A 21,150-nucleotide genomic window follows, 5' to 3' on the forward strand; every position below is an offset into this window, starting at 1 on the left:
GTCGATGTAATGTGAACATGGGTTCCCCGCACCATGAGCCACCACGCTTAACGTACCAACCGGGCAAGGAATGTTACACTGAGGATGTATAATGGACGAATACTGTGGAGCAGCCATACCTGTGTTTCCAGGTCATACGACTTCCTGCTGACTACATCCGAGTGCCGACTCAGTATCATGGGAGCCAATGACACTGAAGGACTTGTTACCTTGCTATCAGAAGCAACCAACCACTTTGAGATGAAACGGACCTTTGGTGAGGCCTAGTACCGTTTATTATAAACTAGCAAAGGTACCCAGTATTTCCGGGCAACGAAATCGCTTTGTTGATGAGAATATTAGGAGAGAGGGTGGGGGAGTGAGAGGGTGGGGGAGTGAGAGGAGGGGGGGTGTGAGAGGAGGGGAGGGGAGAGGAGAGGAGGGGGAGGGAGGAAGACGAGGGAGTGGGAGGAAGAGGAATGGGAGAGGACAGGAGTGGAAGGAGGAGCGGAGGGATGATGCAAGGAGGTAAATGGGGGAGGGATGGTGTGAGGGGAGGAGGGATGTGGGGAGAATTAATGGAAAGGAGGAAGGGGAGGAGATGGGGAGAGAAGGGTTGAGGAGGGTGAAAACGGGAGGAGGAGGAGGAGGGGAAGTTAGAAAAGATAATGTTATGTTATGCTTTATGGCCACACACACAAATATATACATACACACACACACACACAGAAATATATACATACACACACACACACAGAAATATATACATACACACACACACACACAAATATATACATACACACACACACAGAAATATATACATACACACACACACAGAAATATATACATACACACACACAGAAATATATACATACACACACACACACACACAAATATATACATACACACACACACACAGAAATATATACATACACACACACACACAAATATATACATACACACACACACAAATATATTGTTACAGACGTGGCTTGGATGTTATTTACCGAGCGGTTTTATGGTATGACCACGTCTGCACAAGTTACCCGATTGTGCCCGAACGTTGACTAGTCGCGCGATGCTGGCTCAATAAGAAAAAGAAGACACCCGGCTGGATTACAATAACACAATACGACACCAATGTTTCAATTCTCAAGACCTCCGGAGGAGATTATATTCGTACGGAAAGGTCAGATTACAGGGGCTAGAGGTATAATCACAGAAAGACAGGCACTTAGACACACTCTTATATTAACCCCGGACAGACGACAGACAAACGGGACAACGGCTGACTCACACGGGGGTTGATGACAGGAAAGCGGGTATCGATGGCTCCAGGTCCTCCTGGGCTCGGGGCAGGGTACAGTACGGTCCGGTCCGGTCCAAAGATGCGGGGAGGTATCGTCGCGCTGGGGGTGGCGGTGGCTTCTCTCTCCAAGCTGAGGCGCATCTGTCGTCACGTCCGGCGCGGGGCCGCGTATATCCGGCGGGGAGTGACACGCCCTCGGCTCGTTAGCTCCGCCCCAGATGGAATCGGCACGTTGCTTCTCATTGGGTGCGTGGGGGGGTTACTGGCTCCGCCCCTGACGAGGAGCTGACAGCCAGCCCCTTCGGGGTAACGCCGTGGAGCGCATGGTCATGGCGGGTAACCGAGCCGGTGTGAGGACGCACACTCCCCGCCCCTCTGTTGTTGTAGTCGTAGTTGTAGTTGTAATTGTTGTTGTAGTTGTTGTTATTGTTGTTGTTTGGGGAAGAAGATGGGAGGAGGTATGGGAAAGGTCCTAAACTCACTACTGATGCCATATAATCACATTCTGGTGCAACGAAGAGTCATAATTAATGGAAACGAGGCCTTAACTGACATAGATTAAGAATAACTAGGAAGATGTCCGAAAGTTGTCTACGTGTGGTGCGGTGGACCTGGGCACGACATTTAATGGGGGAATAAGGGGAAGGTCGGCTCTACTGATTGTTGTTTACATGCAATGGGACTAGGGAATGGGGGATTGGGGAAAGTTGGGGAGTATTGGAGAAAATAGGGGAATATTTACAAGCGGATATGGAGGCCAAATTCCATATTCGCAACAATATACATACACACACACACACAAATATATACATACACACACACACACAGAAATATATACATACACACACACACACAGAAATATATACATACACACACACACACAAATATATACATACACACATACAAATATATACATACACACACACACACAAATATATACAGACACACACACACACAGAAATATATACATACACACACACACACAAATATATACATACACACACACACAAATATATACATACACACACAAATATATACATACACACACACACAGAAATATATACATACACACACACACACACAAATATATACATACACACACACACAAATATATACATACACACACACACAAATATATACATACACACACACACACAAATATATACATACACACAGAAATATATACATACACACACACACAAATATATACATACACACACACACACAAATATATACATACACACACACACAAATATATACATACACACACACACAAATATATACATACACACACACACACACAAATATATACATACACACAGAAATATATACATACACACACACACACAAATATATACATACACACACACACACAAATATATACATACACACACACACACAAATATATACATACACACACACACACACAAATATATACATACACACAAATATATACATACACACACACACACAAATATATACATACACACACACACAGAAATATATACATACACACACACACACACAAATATATACATACACACACACACACAAATATATTGTTACGGATCGCGGATTAGATGTTATTTACCGAGCGGTGGTATTGCCGCGACCTAACAGTTCCCCCGATTCTTCCCCAACTCACCCGATTCCATCCGACGTTGACCAAATCGCGCTATGCTAAATCAATGATTGGAAAGGACACAACGACTGGGATAGATGAAACGACGCAAGGGGTACAGTTCTCAAGACCTCCGGAGGAGGATATAATTAGTGGTGGAGAAAAGGGGTAGATTACAAGGTAATGAGGTAAAGACACAGAAAAGATGGGCACTTAGTTACAGTCTTATCTTATCCCCGACAGACCACAGACAAACGGAACAAGACTGACTTACACAGGGATTGATGGCAGGGAAGGACAGGCAGTCGATAGCACAAGGTGCACCTTGGCTCAGGGACAGGATAAAGCACGGTCCAGTCCAGAGATGCGGGGAGGTGTCACAGCGCTTGGAGGTGGCGTCCTTCTCTCTTCAAGCTCAGCGCGCATCTGACGTTACCTCCCTCTTCCTGCGCATGCTCAGCGGGGAGTGACACGCCCTCGGCTCGTTGGCTCCGCCCCAGATGGGATCGGTCCGCCGCTTCTATTGGGTGCGGGGGTTACCGGGCTCCGCCCTTGACGAGGAGCTGACAGCGAGCCCCTACTTGGTAACCCCGTCGAGCACATGCTCGATGGCGGCTCGTTGGAAAGGCATGGTGCCCTCCCAACACCCCCTACCAACCAAGCCGGAGTGAGGACGTGCACTCCCCGCGCCGCCGCCGTTGTTGTTGTTGTTGTTGTTGCTGAACCGTGAGGAAGAGCTGCGGGGAGGTATTGGGAGGTCCTAAACTTCCTAACGGTGCCATACAATCACATTCTGGTGCAACGAAGAGTCAGAATTAATGGAAACGAGTCCTTAACTGACATAGACTAAGAATAACTAGCAAGATGTCCTATAGTTGTCTACGTGAGATGCGGTGGACCTGGATGCGACATTTAATGGGGGAAATAGGGGGAGGTCGGGTCTACAGAGTGTTGTTTACAGAAAATGGGACTAGGGAATGGGGGATTGGGGATAGTTGGGAAGTATTGAGGAAATAGGGGAATATTTACAAGTGGATATGGATGGATGTAAATCCCATATCCGCAACATTGCACCCTTCTCTACCTCGGGGCGTCCCGACCCGATAAATTTTTACCTACTTTAGTGTGGCACTCAGATGTAGTTCCCTCTACTATTAACTCAACCCTGAGTGCGACAGTTTTACAGATGTTCACAAATGAGTAAATATGTCCCCCTGCGACGTTGCACCCTTCTCCTCACAGAAACACACCCACAGGATAACCGAATCGCGGAAAGAATCCTCAAACTAAACATACAGCCGGTAGGGAGCATCATTTATACAAGACTGATATTTACACTACGATCCAGGACCTGTTCTTTGAGGAACACATGCAGATGTTATGCATAGGGAGAGCACGCATGCCAGCATCGATACACCAACCCACGAGTGCCCTGTGGCCCTACGGCCTTTAATAATGTGCAGAGCACCCCATCCAAGCACCAAAAGCACCACCCCATACACACAGTCAGCACCATCCGGTGCACCAATAAAGTGTTCAACAAAAAAAAGGCACAATCAAGTGTCCATGGTCACCGGTGGTGTAGCAGCCGGCCGATGTTCTGCCGCTGGTCTTGCCTTCATGGAGTGCACTTGGCCTTCTGGCTTCTTTAGAAATTAAGAAAGGCGCCAACCGCGTCCATTTCTAAATTGTGGCCGTCAGGGGGGCCAACTAAAAGTGGTTCACCTGTATGGCATAGGTGCCACGTTGACCCAGAGGTCCATCAACGGGTGGTGCTTGCCCGCAAAAGAACTGCGGTCCATTGTGGGCGGCCACAAAAATTGCGGTCCATATGGTGTATCGATCCAGGCAGCAAGCAGCGGAAGTACAGGCCCACAACTGCGGAGCCAGCACCTCTCTCTCCTCTCTCTCTGCCCCAAAGCCAGATCCTCGGAGGTGGGAGACAAAAGAAGACAAGTGAGTAAGGTGGTAACGGCGCAAAAGTGCACGCAATACAAGGTAATGCACACTGGGGGCACATGGGAACCAGGTGAGACAGGTACGTTCCTACCGTACGCCCCCCCCCCCAACCAGGTAACCTACATTGCCCCTCCCTTACCCCTTACTGTATCCACAAAACACAACACTACCCATAAACATCTACTTTACACATCAACAAACGTCCCTACTGTCTTCCCCGTTCCTCCCATAAACCAAATTCGTCTTCTCTCCCTCCTAACCAATCAAATTTGCCATTTCCAACTCTCATCAAAATTTGCCATCTCCAACTCAACATCAAAATTTGCCATCACCAATTCATCATCAGTCCCTCCTAGGGAGGGATAGATGGAATCACCCCAATGTCTCATCCACGTCGTGATGCGTCTCACAAATCCACACAGCAATTCTCCCTTCCTGCTACACAGAACAAAGGAACACAGGTGTGGAGTCATCATCATCACCTCAGGTAAGTGGCTGCATATGGTGCGACAGGTTCATCAATCCTAACTATTTCCTAAATGACTTTAACAACTTTACATTACCCGGGGTCTTTCCCTGCCAATCCATTGGCCAACTTACACTTTGGGTTCTAAAAACCAATTCCCATTGACCAAACTGTGGTGCTTCTCAAGTTGGGGTCTCACTCCCCCGATTCATCACTCGGTGCCCCCGCACAATTTCGGTGGCTGGGTCGTGTGACGCTCCCAGCTGGTCCGCCCACCTGCACACCTCCACCACTGTTGTTGCCTACCGAGCTCACCTGCTCCTCACCCTAACCTAACTAACTGGGGAAGGCCCTCTCGCACTCTCACCCCCTCAGTGCCCTCTCTGGCACGGGCTGCCCGATCCACACCCGGGATCCTCAGGCACCCACTGACACTAACGGCTCCCAGAGCCCACCTGCGGCCTCACCTGGCCGACATCTAACAGTGGCGGAGTGCCCAACCATTCACACTCATACTAACAGGCCACACGATCTGCCAATTTCACCACACCAATGCACCCATCCACAATACCATTCTGCAACCGCACCACAAATGCCAATATCCAACCACAATTTACCTATACCTTCTAACTATTCTTTAAACTACCCTCCCCGGGTACTCGTGAAAAGGGGTCCACTCTTCCCCCATCCACACCTTCGCACCATGCACACCACTCCGTACCACTTACTCCAACTCTCTCCACACCACTCATTCTCTGCTCCATATATTCCACACACCTGTACTTGCACACCTGTGCTCTCATACTTGGTGCCGCCTGCACCCTTCTCTCCCCCAAGCGCATTCGCGCTGATCCACAACACTCACTGCTCCACACACCTGTCCAGTTCTCACACAGCATCATCTCATCTAACTACTCCCCTCTGAAACTTGCGCTTCCCAGTCGTCCCTTTAAACTATTGCGCTCCCTCGTCATTATCATCCACTCTAATCTACCTGCGTCCCCTCTACAGGTATCCTTGTCACTAACTAACCTTAACGTTACCTAATGTCATCTTCGCTAGATCCCTGCATACAATATCCTAACCCACCCGGGCTAGTTTTCACTGCCATACACCCCCTAAGCTATAGCGCATTTGCCCCCATCATGGGAAGGGTGGCAGGGATGCCACCCTTACCCACCAGGCCCATCGCTCATCAATCCCCCAGTCCTCTGGCACTAATAAGCCCCCCTTATTCAGAGGTACTGGGTCCCGCCTCAGCATCTAAAGCCTCGGCAATCCACGGGGGCGCCTGCTCGCCGGTGTAAGGCCTTATCCGGTCGGCGTGGACGATCCGAGGGAGGGCTCGTGGCCCCATTTTGATTTTTACTACCACGTCACAGACTTGCGACAGGACGACCCCCGGGCCTTGCCAGGGAGAGGTGAGTTTCGGGCACCTACCCTTCCTCCTCCGGGGATTGAAGAACCAAATCTTCATCCCCGGAGTGTACTGACTCCCCTGGCTCCGGTGGTCGTACCTGCGCTTCATCTTTTCCCCCGCCAGATGGAGTTGACGGCGGGCGAAGGCATGGACTAGCTCCATGCCTTCCTCTAGGTGACGTGCGTACCCCTCCCTCGGCGGGTTAACCACTGTGTCTGGCACGGGACCGCATAGCAAGTCGGCGGGAGCCCGTAACTCCCGCCCATACATAAGCAACGCTGGACTGCATGCGGTGGCCCCGTGCTGGCTGGTTCGGTAGGCCATGAGCAAATAAGGGAGATGTTCGTCCCAGTCATCCTGACGGTGACGGGTGGCGGTGAACAGTGCCAGTTGTTGGATTAAAGTTCGGTTGAATCTTTCCACCATCCCGTCAGATTGAGGTCTTAAAGGCGTTGTTCTTGTTTTCCGAATTGACAGGAGACTGCACACATCTTTTAGCAATTTGCTCTCAAAATTTCGTCCCTGGTCGGTGTGCAACTCCTGTGGAATCCCATGCCGGCACACAAATCCTTCCACGAAGGCCTGCGCTACCACCCCTGCTTCTTGGTTGGGGAGGGCGTAGGCCTCCGGCCACTTGGTGAAGTAGTCCATCACAACGAGGATGTACTTATTACCTAGGCGGGTGCGGGGTAGTGGGCCTAGGATATCCATGGCCACCCGCTCTAGGGGGGCCCCCACCTGGTGTAATTGAAGGGGGGCCCTCATCCTCCGTGCTGGTCCCTTTTTGGCAGTACAGGCGTCGCATCTCCGACACCAGTCCTGTATGTCGCGCCCCATATTCACCCAATAAAACCTCCGGCGTACCTGCGATGTCGTCTTTGTCCTGCCCAAATGGCCGCCGGGGCGGGTACCATGCACCTGTTGCAATATATCGGTCTTAAATTTATTTGGGACTACCACCAGCCAGGAAGTTTTATCAGAGGGAACCTCCACCCACTTGCGATACAAGATGTTATCCTTCAATTCCAGGGTTTTCCACTGAGCCCAATATGCCTTGGTCTGTGCCCCGAGGGGGGTGACCTCTTCCCCATTAGGTCTTTGCCCCAATCTCACCCATTCGTGCACCGGCCCCAGTACGGGGTCCTCCCGCTGGGCCGCGCTCCAAGCCAAAGTTCCGAATTCCTCATCTGCGGTTAGTGGCAAAATTGGCCCTCTCACCCGGGTTGCCCGGACGACGAGAATCGGGGCGGAATCGCCCAATTGCTCCCTCTCCTCGTGTCTCGCACAAAATTTACAGTTTTCCCCCAGACAAGGACGCCGAGAGAGTGCGTCCGCATTACCATGGGCCTTCCCGGCCCTATGGGCCACATCAAAATCGTACTGCTGCAACTTTTCCAACCACCTTGCAATTTGGCCCTCCGGTTCCTTGAACCGAAGGAGCCATTGCAAGGAGGAATGGTCAGTTCTAACCAAAAATTTCCGCCCGTACAGGTACGGGTGGAAATGGTTCATGGCAGCCAGCATAGCCAATAACTCTTTGCGAGTGACACAATAATTTCGCTCGGGCCTACTTAAGGCCCGACTATAGTAACCAATCACTCTCTCCACGCCCTCCTGTGTCTGAGACAAAACTGCGCCCAATCCTTCCTGGCTCGCATCCGTGTCCAGGGTAAATGCCCCGTTGCTAGTGGGGTAAGCTAGAAGGGGTGCGGATGTTAGACACCCCTTCAATTTTTGGAAGGCCTCGTGGCACTCCCGTGTCCAATTAAATCGCGTCCCCTTCTCCGTAAGCCGGTGGAGGGGACGGGCCAACTCCGCGAATTTCGCCACAAAGCGCCGGTAGTAGGAGCAGAGTCCCAAAAATCCCCGCACCTCCTTGATGGTACGTGGTGCGGGCCACTCCTCTACCGCTTTAATTTTGTCTGGGTCCGTTTTTACCCCCTCGCGGCCGATCACGTGACCTAGATAGGCCACCTCTCTTGCAAACAAAGTGCACTTACTCGGGTTCAGCTTCAACCCTGCCTGTCTGAGGCACCCGAACACCTGGTCCAAATTAGCTACTGCCTGGGGGAACGTTTTGGCATGTACTAGGACGTCATCCAGGTACACCAGGCATGATTGCCATGGCATGCCGCCTAGTACATGTTCCATCAATCTTTCAAAGGTGGCGGGGGCGTTACACAAACCAAACGGCATCCCAGTAAACTGATACAGTCCCTTACCTGTGGAAAATGCCGTTTTCTCCTTCCCTGCCCTATCCATCTCCACCTGCCAATACCCACTCTTGAGGTCCAAAGTTGAGAACCAATTTGAGCCCGCAACGGCATCGAGGGTGTGATGAAATCGTCATCCAAGTTACGACACTGGTGTTATTCTCCTCATGGCCGCTACGCGACCCTTTCGCGGATGCTATATATATCAGCGCAGACAGGAGATGTGGATCCATCATCGAGATGTAACTCTATAGCTCCTCTGGGCTTCCATAGAAAGGTAACGATTCTGCTATATATATCATAAGCTTAAAGCGCGGCGTTACGCGCGCTGCTTGTGAGCAAGGAGGAAGCGGACAAGTGGTAACTTATAAACGTCTTTATTGTAAGACTACACTGTAACACTGAACTCCTCCGGGCTGGTCGCCCGGTGTATATCATGAGGCCACGCCTACCCCTCGGGCGTGGCCACCGCCCACTTGGTGCGTGGAATGATGTCACCACGCCAGTGGGCTTTTGTGTCCGCCACACGCGCCCCCCCAGAATTCCCGCGCACCTGGAGGGCCAGTTTGCGGGGCAGACGAATGACCCGGCCGAAGCGCCCCCTGGCGATCGGCGGCGTCCGGGGTGCAGGGATACCAGGTGGGATGCCCCTGGCTGCCCCTGGGATGGGTGCAGGACCGGGGGGCGCCGTGGCGGCGGGGCTGGGCGGTGCCGGGGGTCCGCCCACAGGAGGGCGGCCCCGACGTGGGGGTCGGGCCACTGGCGGTGGATGGTCCACATCGAGGTGGGCCGGCTTGAGGCGGTCTACCGAAACGCGGTCAGGAGTACCGCCGATGTCCAGGGTGAAGTGCTTCGCCCCGGTCTCCAGCACGCGGAAAGGCCCGTCGTACGGGGGCCGCAGTGGTGTCCGATGGGCATCGTGGCGGACGAAGACGTACTCCGCCGTGCGAAGCTCCGGGGCGACGTGCGTCGGTGGGTGCCCGTGGCATGCCGTTGGCACCGGGGCGAACCTCTGGGCGGTCTCTTGCAGAGCGGAGCGCTGCTGTGCCGCGGACCATGGTGCCGTGGAGTCGGGGAGGAACTCGCCCGGCACCCGCAGCGGTTGCCCGAAGACCAACTCCGCCGCGGATGCGCGCAGGTCCTCCTTGGGCGCCGTCCGGAGGCCCAGCAGGTCCCAGGGGAGCCTGTCGACCCAGCCGCCGTCGCGGAGGGTGGCCCGGAGCGCGGCCTTCAATGAGCGGTGAAATCGCTCACACAGGCCGTTAGCCTGGGGGTGGTAGGCCGTGGTTCGGTGCAGCCGGACACCGAGCCCCTGCGCAACCGCCCCCCAGAGCTCCGAGGTGAACTGGGGGCCGCGGTCGGATGAGATGTCTGAGGGGGCGCCGAACCGGGCGACCCAGGTGGCGATGAAAGCCTGCGCGACATCGGCCGCCGTTGTCGACGCCAAGGGCACGGCCTCCGGCCACCGGGTGGTGCGGTCCACCATGGTGAGGACGTAGGTGAAACCCCGCGAGGGGGGCAGAGGTCCCACCAGGTCCACGTGGACGTGGTCAAACCGGCGTTCCGGCACCGTGAACGGGGCCAACGGGGCCTGGGTGTGCCGGTGCACCTTGGCGCGCTGGCACGCGAGGCACGTCCTGGCCCAGCCGCGGATGGCCTTCCGGAGGCCATGCCAGACGAACTTGTCGGCGATCAGCCTTTGGGAGGCCCTCGCGCCCGGGTGGGACAGGCCGTGGATGGCGTCAAACACCTGGCGCTGCCAGCCCGCGGGCACAATGGGGCGAGGACGCCCGAGGGAGACGTCGCACAAGAGGGCCGCGCCCGCGCCGTTGAACGGCACCTCGGTGACGCGGAGGCCCGTGACGGCGGTCCGCAAGGCCTGGACGTCGGGGTCAGCGGCCTGGTCCGCTGCCATCCGGGCATAGTCGATGCCGAGGTGGACTGCGTGGGCGACGGCCCGGGAAAGGCAATCCGCCACCGGGTTGTCCTTCCCCGCGACGTGCTGGATGTCCGTCGTGTACTCGGACACGGCCGAGAGGTGACGCTGCTGCCGGGCCGACCACGGCTCGGTGACCTTGCCCATCGCGAAGATCAGCGGCTTGTGGTCGACGAAGGCAGTGAACGCCCGGCCCTCGAGCAGATGGCGGAAGTGCCTGACCGCCAAGTGAAGTCCGAGCAACTCGCGGGCGAAGCTGCCGGCTAAAGAACGCCAGCGGTTGCGAAGCTCCACGCACCCATTGCTCGTACACCGCGCCCACCGCGTAGTCCGAGGCATCGGTGGTGAGGGCGATCGGTGCATCGGGCGCCGGGTGCGCGAGCATGGTGGCGTTAGCCAAGGCGAGCTTCGCGCCCGTGAACGCCGTGTCCATCTGCTCAGTCCAGGTAACGTCGCCTTTGCCCGGCTTACCTTGGAGAGCTTCGTGCAGGGGGCGCAGGAGCTGGGCGATACGGGGCAGGAACCGATGGTAAAAGTTCACCATGCCCAGGAACTCCTGCAGCCCTCTGATCGTGCGGGGGCGCGGAAACCCCTTCACCGCCTCCACCTTGGCCGGCAGGGGGACGGCGCCGTGCCTGGTGACACGGTGCCCCAGAAAATCGATTGTGGCGGCGCCGAACCGGCACTTTGCGGGGTTCACAATCAGGCCATGCTGGCCCAGGCATTCGAAGAGCGTGCGGAGGTGGCGTAGGTGCTCTTCGCGGGACGCGCTGGCGACGAGGATATCGTCCAGGTAGACGTAGACAAAATCCAAGTCGCGCAGGACGCTGTCCATCAGTCGCTGGAACGCCTGAGCCGCATTCTTCAGACCGAAGGGCATGCGCAGGAACTCGAAGAGTCCGAATGGCGTGATGACCGCCGTCTTCGGGACGTCCTCCGGCCTGACGGGGACCTGATGGTAGCCGCGTATGAGGTCCACCTTCGAGAAGAAGGACCTGCCCGCCAAACGGGCGGAGAAGTCCTGAATGTGGGGGACGGGGTAGCGGTCGGGAGTCGTGGCGTCATTGAGACGGCGATAGTCCCCGCACGGTCGCCATCCCCCGCCGGGCTTCGGCACGATGTGCAGCGGCGATGTGCAGCGGCGACGCCCAAGCGCTCTCTGAGCGCCGAACGATGCCGAGTCGCTCCAGGGTAGCGAACCCCGCTTTTGCCACCGCCAGCTTCGTCGGCTCGAGGCGGCTTGCCCGGGCGTAGACCGGTGGCCCGACGGTGGGGATGTGATGGGCCACCCCGTGCTTGACGGCCCCCGCCGAGAAGGTGGGCCGCGTGAGGGCCGGGAAGCCGGCGAGGAGGCGGGTGAATGCGTCCGCTGCCGGAAGCGTACAGACCAACGTGGCCGGAACCGAATCGTTCGGCAAGCCGCTTGGCAAGCCGCTCGTTGAGCTGGGCAACGCACACGCGAGCGAGCTGAACGTCTCGGCCTGGACAAGCCGTCTGCGCTTGACGTCGACCAGGAGCCCATTAGCGCACAGGAAGTCCGCGCCAAGCAGTGCCATGGGCACGTCGGCGGTGACGAACGTCCATCGGAAAACCTGCCCTCCAAACCGCAGAGAGAGGCAGCGTTTTCCATACGTACGGATGGGCGTCCCGTTCGCGGCAAGCAGCGCGGGGCCCCCACCCGCGGCGTGCTTGTCTGACGTGCCGGCGGGAATGACACTCACCTGCGCTCCCGTGTCGCACAGGTAACGGCGCCCGGAGAAGGTGTCCGTTATGAACAGCAGGCTGCTCGAACGGCCGGCGCTCATCGCCACAATTGAGCGCCGGCCCGGGCATTTCCCGACCCGTTGAAGGAGCACGGCGGATGACACCGCCGAGCTTCGTGGCCGAACTTGGCGTGGAACCAGCACCAGGTGGTGGAGCTGGAGGAGCGCGGCTGGCTCCGCCAGGCCGGTGGAGTCGACGGGTTTCCCCGCGGTGGCGGTTTTCGCCGCGGCGGTGGGCGGGGCGTGGCGGCGTTCACGAGGTGCGTATCAGCATGCTGCTGAACCTCAGCGTGCTGTAGAAGATGATGCTGTGGAACATCAGCGTCGAAGGCCGTGACGGCCACGCCAACGCTCGCCCGCGTGTCCGAAGCGGCGAAGTACTTGTCCGCCTCGGCCGCCAATGCTCGGGGTTCCGTTAGCCCGGTCCCGGCCAACGCGAGGCGAACCTGCGCTGGAAGTTGGCGACGGAAAAGCGCCCGGAATAGCGAACCGGGGGCTTCGTCGCCCAACAGTGACAGCATATGGTCCATTCGGACCGACGGGCGCGTCTCACCGAGCTCGGGGAGATCCAGGAGGCGGTCGGCCCGTGCGTCGTCCGTAAGGCTGAACGTGGCTAGGAGTAGCCGCTTGAGTGCCTCGTACTTGTGGCCGTCCGGTGGGTGGCGAAGGACGGACACAACTCGAGCGGCCGTGCCGGGCCCGAGGGAGGCGACGACGTGGCAGTAGCGCGTGTCATCGCCGGTGAGGTGCCGAAGCTGAAATTGGGCTTCGGCCTGGACGAACCAGACTTCGGCCTGAGCCTCCCAAAATTCCGGAAGTTTGACGAAGGCGGCCATGGCGATGGCGTCGCGTGTGGAAGGATCGCTCCGGCAGATCCAACGTCGAGGGTCACCAGTAAAGCGCGGCGTTACGCGCGCTGCTTGTGAGCAAGGAGGAAGCGGACAAGCGGTAACTTATAAACGTCTTTATTGTAAGACTACACTGTAACACTGAACTCCTCCGGGCTGGTCGCCCGGTGTATATCATGAGGCCACGCCTACCCCTCGGGCGTGGCCACCGCCCACTTGGTGCGTGGAATGATGTCACCACGCCAGTGGGCTTTTGTGTCCGCCACAAGCTCATTTATAGTCATACCACCTGTACGCACCTGTATTCACCTGTAATATTAATACAATGTTTATTGGTTTCTCTCTAGATGCTGTTGAGAACGAATTTCGATTAAACCTACCTTATGGGTCGATGTTGTATCTTGATTTCACAACACTTAATCGAAATTCCTCTCCTGACATCGCTCGGAATCAAGATAATGCCCACGCTCCTGCAATGCTCGCCTCGGAGAAGAATGCCCAGCGGAGGACCCGTCGAGCTAGCTCCAGCTACGGAGCTCCGACTACTCTCGCCACCGGTCTGCCTCAAAAGGGCCGGATGCGATGGGGACCTCGCAAGCCTTTTGCGGGACCGCGTCGTCAAAACGCAAACAGCTCTCCTGAGGCCCGAACGCCGGAGCAGGCATGACGGACTCCGGCAAGGCGCCTGCTGAAGGAGGCCACTGGGAAATGTCCTGGGCCGCAACCCCGTCGGAACAACGGACCCGCTTGGAGCCGAAGGTACGAATCTAGCCTCGGTTGCTCGAAACGCTAACGGCCCCGTCCGAAAGAATCATCCTAGATTTGCGTGCCTCGGCCCGAGATGAGATTCCCACGCGAGAGACCACGACTCCCATGTCGGCCATGCCTCCACACGGCCGGCACACTCCGACCACTCGCTGCTCGGTGGAATCGCCTCCTCCCCGCGGGCCGACACACTCCGACCACTCGCTGCTCAGTGGAACCATCTCCTCCGCGCGAATCGCGCACTGCTCGTCGGAATCACGCCGTGCCTCTCACGACCGGCTCACTCCGACCACTCGCTACTCGGTGGAACCATCTCCTCCGCGCGAATCGCGCACTGCTCGTCGGAATCACGCCGTTCCTCTCACGACCGGCTCACTCCGACCACTCGCTTCTCGGGGGAACCATCTCCTCCGCGCAAATCGCGCACTGCTCGTCGGAATCACGCCGTGCCTCTCACGACCGGCTCACTCCGACCACTCGCTTCTCGGGGGAACCATCTCCTCCGCGCGAATCGCGCACTGCTCGTCGGAATCACGCCGTGCCTCACACGGCCGGCTCACTCCGGCTGCTCGGTGGAATCACCTCCTCCACGCGAATCGTCGTGCACTGCACCCATCGCGTGCTAATACTCTGGGAGGCCCACGATTCCATTCTGATTCCGATCACCTCCTCGCCGCGAAGCCGCACGTTGCTCCCTTCGCGGGCCCTACTCGGTGAGGCCGGCGATTCCTCTCGCTGCTCGCCGGAATCACCTCCTACGCACGAATCGTGCGCGCTGCACCCATCGCGGGCACTCTCTCCGACGCCGGCGATTCTTATCGCTGCTCGTCGGAACCCCTCTTACGCGCGAATCACGCGCCGCACCGTCGCTGGATGGAATCCCTACTATTCACGACGCGCCAGTTGCGCGCGCCGCATCTTCGCTGGATGGACCCCTTCGCATGCGATTCCTCTCGCAGGCCCTACTCTGTGAGGCCGGCGATTCTGATCGCGGCCGTCGCAATCCCACCTACATGTGGCTACTCAACGAGGCCGGCGAACTCCGCTGCCCGGAATCGCCTCAATGGAGGCTCGCTTGGCACCGTGCGAGGACTCGTCGCAGCACGGATGAGTTTCTAAGGACGTCGAGCGGGACCTTCATAGCCTTTCACGACACTCGGGCTTATGCTTATGATAGATGATCGTATACCATGTGTATTCTTTAAGTTGATCGTTCTTCTTCGTCCTTTGTTTTACCTGATTTGTTGTTCCCGATCTTCAAACGGCGTATTCGTTAAACACCTGCGACCATTGTACACCGACTGCTTTCATTCCTTTTCCACACCCCGCGTTTCACCCAATTAATTTAATTTGATAAACTGTTGGATTGAATTAATGTGGTGTTGATGTAGAGCAGGCTTGACGGACCAAATGGCCTCCTCTTCATCCTTCATGCTCAATTCACCACAAACGAGATGCTACTTCAGGTCGTGCGGTCTATCGCTGCCAAGCATGCTCGCCCTCTCGACTCGGCATGCTCGCCCCTCGACTCGGCGGGCTCACCCTCTCGACTCGGCGAAGCCACACTGGTTCAACGGGCCGAGCTCAACTTTCGGTTTCCCTCGTACGCGGTGCGCCCTAGATAATACTTTTCGCTCGTCGGCCGGGTTCGTATTCCGTATACCGATCTCGAGCTCGCTCGAATGCTGCTGCCCAATGGACGCGAGACTTTAGATTTCGGAGTGCTACTTTACTCCGTCTGGGGATACCGCTCAGCTGGAGCTCGCCGTCAAACCCGCCCGCACGCGCCCGAACCAATTGATGACGTCATCGACTAAATCACGCGTTTGCTTTACAGCGTCATTAACGTAATTGCGTGCTTCCCGCGATCTCATCGGGGATTCGTTTACATTTCCATGTACCTTGGTAAACTACGTACCAAATGTCCTTTACGTAAACGACGTAACCAACGTAACGCGGCGCTACCTCAAGGTCGCGCGCCAGCGCCGTTTAGGGAGTACACGGTGACCTCGTGAAATGGTGCCATTGAGCGTCGCGCCCGACTCCCTTGTCACCTGCGCATGTAACGGGGGCACCGTACTGCCTGCTCGCCCTTGACTCTGTGCTCGTTGTTTATCGGACAGAGCTCTTGGCTCGTACATTTCGAGACTGCGAGACGCCTCGTCTGATTCCATTTTCCCTCTGCCCCAGACTGACTGTGACTCAGCCTGACCCAGACTGTGAAGGTCGTCTGCCTTCGGTATGCAGCGCGCTGCTGCAACCTCGGTGGGGGGGGGGGGGGGGGGTGGGATCGGGAGCACTTAACCGATGTTTCGTCTACCTCGATAATCTTACGGTTTGTGGATATGTCCAAGGGATATGACCATGATGCTAATCTGAAGCGCTTCCTTGAGGTCGCGCTGGTATCACTTACCTATGCACGAGGATACGTGCAAATACTCCCTACGCACGATGGATAGATCTTCTGGGGAACACCGTGACCCATGGCTCTGTCACTCCGGGTAAGGAGCGTCTGCGACCTTTGCTCGACAAGGCCCCTCCCTGTGATCGGGCCACCTCGCCCCTTGTGGGGGCCCGGGAGGTTATTGTTGCTCGCCCGGGTGCCGTCCGGTATAACGACTCCCACCTCGCCCCTTGTGGGGGCCCAGGATGGCGTCCATGGATGACTTTGTGTCTTTGAGTGAGTCTTTGTGTCTTTGAGTGAGACTTTGCGTCCATGGATGGTCGATCCGAGCCATTCAATGAAGGTGTTGAATGGATGGATCGGTCGGACATCCGGGGATGGCCAATCCATCCGGGACATCTAGCATGACAATCATCTCGACATCTAGACAATCCATCCGGGACAACGCTGGGACAAACATGGTTTGTCCAGCCGGGACTCTCTCTCGGTTTGCCGATCTTCTCCGATCCTCCGCGCGCGCTGTACAGCTGGACAGGATTGCCATATGCATCCCGGAGGTTCTGCGCGCTTCGCTGGAGAGGCGCGTTTCGGTCGTTTTGTGCGTCATCATAATCAGCCATGCCGGTCGTCCAGGCAGCCTTCAGAGGCCGCTCGTGTCTCGTGCGATCGCTGCCAACGGTAGATTCGCGTGCCGAAACAAGAGTTTGTAATGCGTATGTACCCTTGGGAGCCAAGGCAGGTACAGACTTACTGTAATGGACTTACTGTAGTGCTTACTGTAAGGGACTTACTGTAGTGGCCTCCTGTCATGTAATCTTACTTACTGTTACAGCTTACTGTAAAGAGGCTTACTGATTTACACATCTTCCACATCGACACATCTTCCTGTAATGTGTTGCCTTGCGACGAATAGACATGGCTTACTGGTTTACACATCTTCCACATCGACACATCTGCCTGAAATGCGTTGCATTGCGACGAATGGACAGTCGCTCTTCGTCAAGGCACACCTTATGTAATGAGTTGCATATCGCAACTGTGCCGACTACCCCACTGTAAGACTACTGCTACCCACGGGCTCATCGTCTTCTCCCTGGGATGAACACTGCTTGCTCGGTTCGATATCTTCTTGATTGGGACTTCCTCCTCGATACATCTATATCTGGGGATTGATTGCTAACCAGGCTAACAGGTTGAAATGCAGTAACCCTGCCATCGGGATTGATGGCCCCTGGACGTTCGACTGGCAGTGACATCCTTCCGATGTATTTCGTTCTTTGCATTCCTATGTATCCCTCTGCTGAATTATCAGTATGTGTCTGCTGTTCTTCACCGCCTAGTTAAGTTCTAAGCGCGGGGAGAATGTGATGAAATCGTCATCCAAGTTACGACACTGATGTTATTCTCCTCATGGCCGCTACGCGACCCTTTCGCGGCTGCTATATATATCAGCGCAGACAGGAGATGTGGATCCATCATCGAGATGTAACTCTATAGCTCCTCTGGGCTTCCATAGAAAGGTAACGATTCTGCTATATATATCATAAGCTCATTTATAGTCATACCACCTGTATGCACCTGTATTCACCTGTAATATTAATACAATGTTTATTGGTTTCTCTCTAGATGCTGTTGAGAACGAATTTCGATTAAACCTACCTTATGGGTCGATGTTGTATCTTGATTTCACAACAGAGGGTGTCATCAATCCTTGGCAGGGGATATGAGTCCTTGAGTGTCACGTTGTTTAGCTGGCGATAGTCCACGCAGAACCGCGTGGTCCCATCCTTCTTTTTGACCAGCACAACAGGTGACATCCAAGGACTTCCCGAGGGCTCGATCACGCCTGCGTCGAGCATTTTTTTAACCTGCTCGTCAGCTTCCGCCCTCTTGCTCCAAGGGAGCCGTCGGGCGGCCTGACGAATAGGCCGGGCCTCACCGGTGTGGATCTGATGTTTCACCAGGCCCGTACGTCCAATATCCTCGGTGGACAGGGAGAAGAGGTCCAAATGGGACCCAACCAGTTTGTGTAAGGCCTCCCTCTGGGTACCTCCCAACTCTACGCTACTACGATTTACCATCTCGCAAATGGGATCGGGCCAATTCCTACTTCATATTGAAGGCTCCCCCCGGGGCCGGCTCGGCTGGACGTTCTCGCCCCTCACTGTCGCGACTTCCTCAACTGGGGTGCAGCCAGCTACCCTCTTGCCCCTTACTATAGTGCGTGGTTCTGTACTTATATTTATTACTCGGACGGCCACTACCGGTCCGTCCGTTTTTACAAGGGTGCGGCCCACGATTAAACCCGGTATGGACTGCGCTGCCACCGGTTCGACCAGGCCGCAGGACTCCTGCCATGTTGGGCGAGCTGCCCACCGGGCCGGCACTATCGCCTCGGCCCTTGGGGGAATGGTCACGGCCTCGGAAGCCTCCAGCTCCGCTCTCTCGGCCGTGCTCGCTAACCCGCTCCCCCCTGGGCGGAGTTGAGGACCTCAACCGCCGGGGATCATCCCGGCACGTGGCTCGACAGTGCCGCGCCAGGTGACCCAGACGGTTGCAAGTATAGCACCTCACCTGATAAGGTGCTTGTCTCCGGAATTCCAAATTCCCCCCCCTGAAGGTCCGAATTGGATTACCCGCTCGTGGTCCACCGCGGGCCACCTCCGGGGCCGCCTGCCATGGTCCAGGTCCCGCCAGGCACTGGTCCACCAGCCTCCGGACCATGCCCGCCAGGTCAGGACTCACGTCGGGGGCGGGCCCCCTAAGGGGTCCGCCCTCCATCGGGGGTCCCACCTGGCGGACCGCCATTGCGTGACGCTCGCTCCCCCGGGCCAGGGGCCTCGCTGCTTCCCAACGGGCCGCAGCGTCAGCCGCCTGGCTCAGAGTCTGCGGGCGCCACATGGCGAGCTGTTGCCGGAGCTCAATATCCGGGAGGGCCTGGATAAAATGGTCCAGCGCCAGGCTTTCCCGGGAATCCGCTGCCATGCTAGCATGTGCGATCTCCACTGCGCGGCGAATGTCATGGGCAAGTTCCCCGATGGCTTCCTGGGGCTTGCGTTTTCGCAGCGCGAGCTGAGCTTTAACAAGCTCGCTCTGCTGTTCAATGCCGAATCGATTAATTAGGGCGTCGCGGAGGGCTGGCAGGGTGAGAGCACCCGGTGGTAATGCCGTCAGCACCTCCGCCGCCGCGCCGCGCAATGCGGCCACCAGGTGTACTCCACCTTCGTCCTCACCCCAACCATTGCCCTTACACACACAGTCAAACTGCGCCAGGTACGCGCGTAGATCACTCTTGCCGTCATACGGCGCGAGTGGGACCTTGTGGGACCACCTCGTATGCGAGTCGTTGCCCGCCTGCCGGACCCCTTGCGTCGCCCCTTGCGGGGTCAGCGCGGGGCCGAACCGGCCGGGCCCCCACAGTACATTACCCCCAAGGGGCTCCCGTGCCTCCCCTGTCCCTCTAAAAACTACCCCTGTTGGTGTCGATGCATGGGTCACACTTCCGCAACCCGCTACCCATTCCATACCACCACAACCTTGCTCACTCACACCTCGCACCTCTCCCATCACCGGACCCTCTCGCTCGCACCCTCGTTCCATACCCTCCGGACCAGCCATACACCTCACTCTTGGCCTCTCACGAACATCCGGGTCTATCTCGACCCCCAAGCTTATTAAATCACCTGGCGCATCATACGCACGACCATATTGGTCACCACTTACACCGGGTCCTCTTTCTCTTCGCTTCTCCTCCATCACCTGCGAATCCCTCATCCGGTTAATGAGCACATCATCACGATCCGAACACAGACTTTGGACCAATTCTTTTACTTCCTCCTTTATCTCTTTCTTATCCTCTCCCCGTCGCTTCTTAATTTCGCTCACCCCTTCTTCCACTTCTTCTAATTTCTGCTTCACCTCCTTCATCTCCTCGTGCGCCCCCTTAAGTTCTTCCTCTAACTCCACCTTATTTTTTTCTATGTGCTCCCGCACCTCCCGCTCTTTAACCTCCATCACCTCTACCACCTTGTTCATTTTCCTCGTCAGGTCCTCATGTACCGTCTGACACTCTTTTTTAATTACCCCTACGTCCTTTTTCATCTCCTTCTGTGTCGATTTTAAACCCTCTATTACCGCTGTGTTCTTCTTTACCTGATCCCCCAACTCCTTTTGTCCCACTGTCAGTTGTTCTACTCCCAGCGTCAACTCCTCTATAACACCTTGCAATTTTACAGTCCCCTTTCTCACCTCCTTCTCCATGCGCTCCTTACAGTGCCTCACCTCCTCGCGCACTCCTCCGACCTCCTCACTCACACCTCTTCTGATCTCCTCTCCCATCACTTGCATCTCCTGCCCAGATGCCATCCTCATCTGCTCCATTTCCTCCCTGTGAGCATCCAATTTAGTTTCTACCCCCATTCTGACCCCCTCGATCTGCTGCCCCATTTTTTTAACTTCCCTTTCCGC

The 21,150-nt window shown here is 56.1% G+C and overlaps 1 protein-coding gene across 1 annotated transcript in view; it reads left to right on the forward strand.

The window, feature by feature from the left end:
• LOC137428759 (uncharacterized) overlaps nt 1-21,150 on the forward strand; it is a 99,625-nt gene that overhangs the window by 33,398 nt on the left and 45,077 nt on the right. Inside the window, exon 6 of the mRNA XM_068118655.2 lies at nt 132-256. Coding sequence (XP_067974756.2) covers nt 132-256 — 125 coding nt within the window. The remainder of the gene's footprint in view (nt 1-131; nt 257-21,150) is intronic.

This window comes from Myxine glutinosa, chromosome 5 (assembly GCF_964187855.1).
Source record: "Myxine glutinosa chromosome 5, kmMyxGlut1.1, whole genome shotgun sequence".
NCBI lineage: Eukaryota > Metazoa > Chordata > Myxini > Myxiniformes > Myxinidae > Myxine > Myxine glutinosa.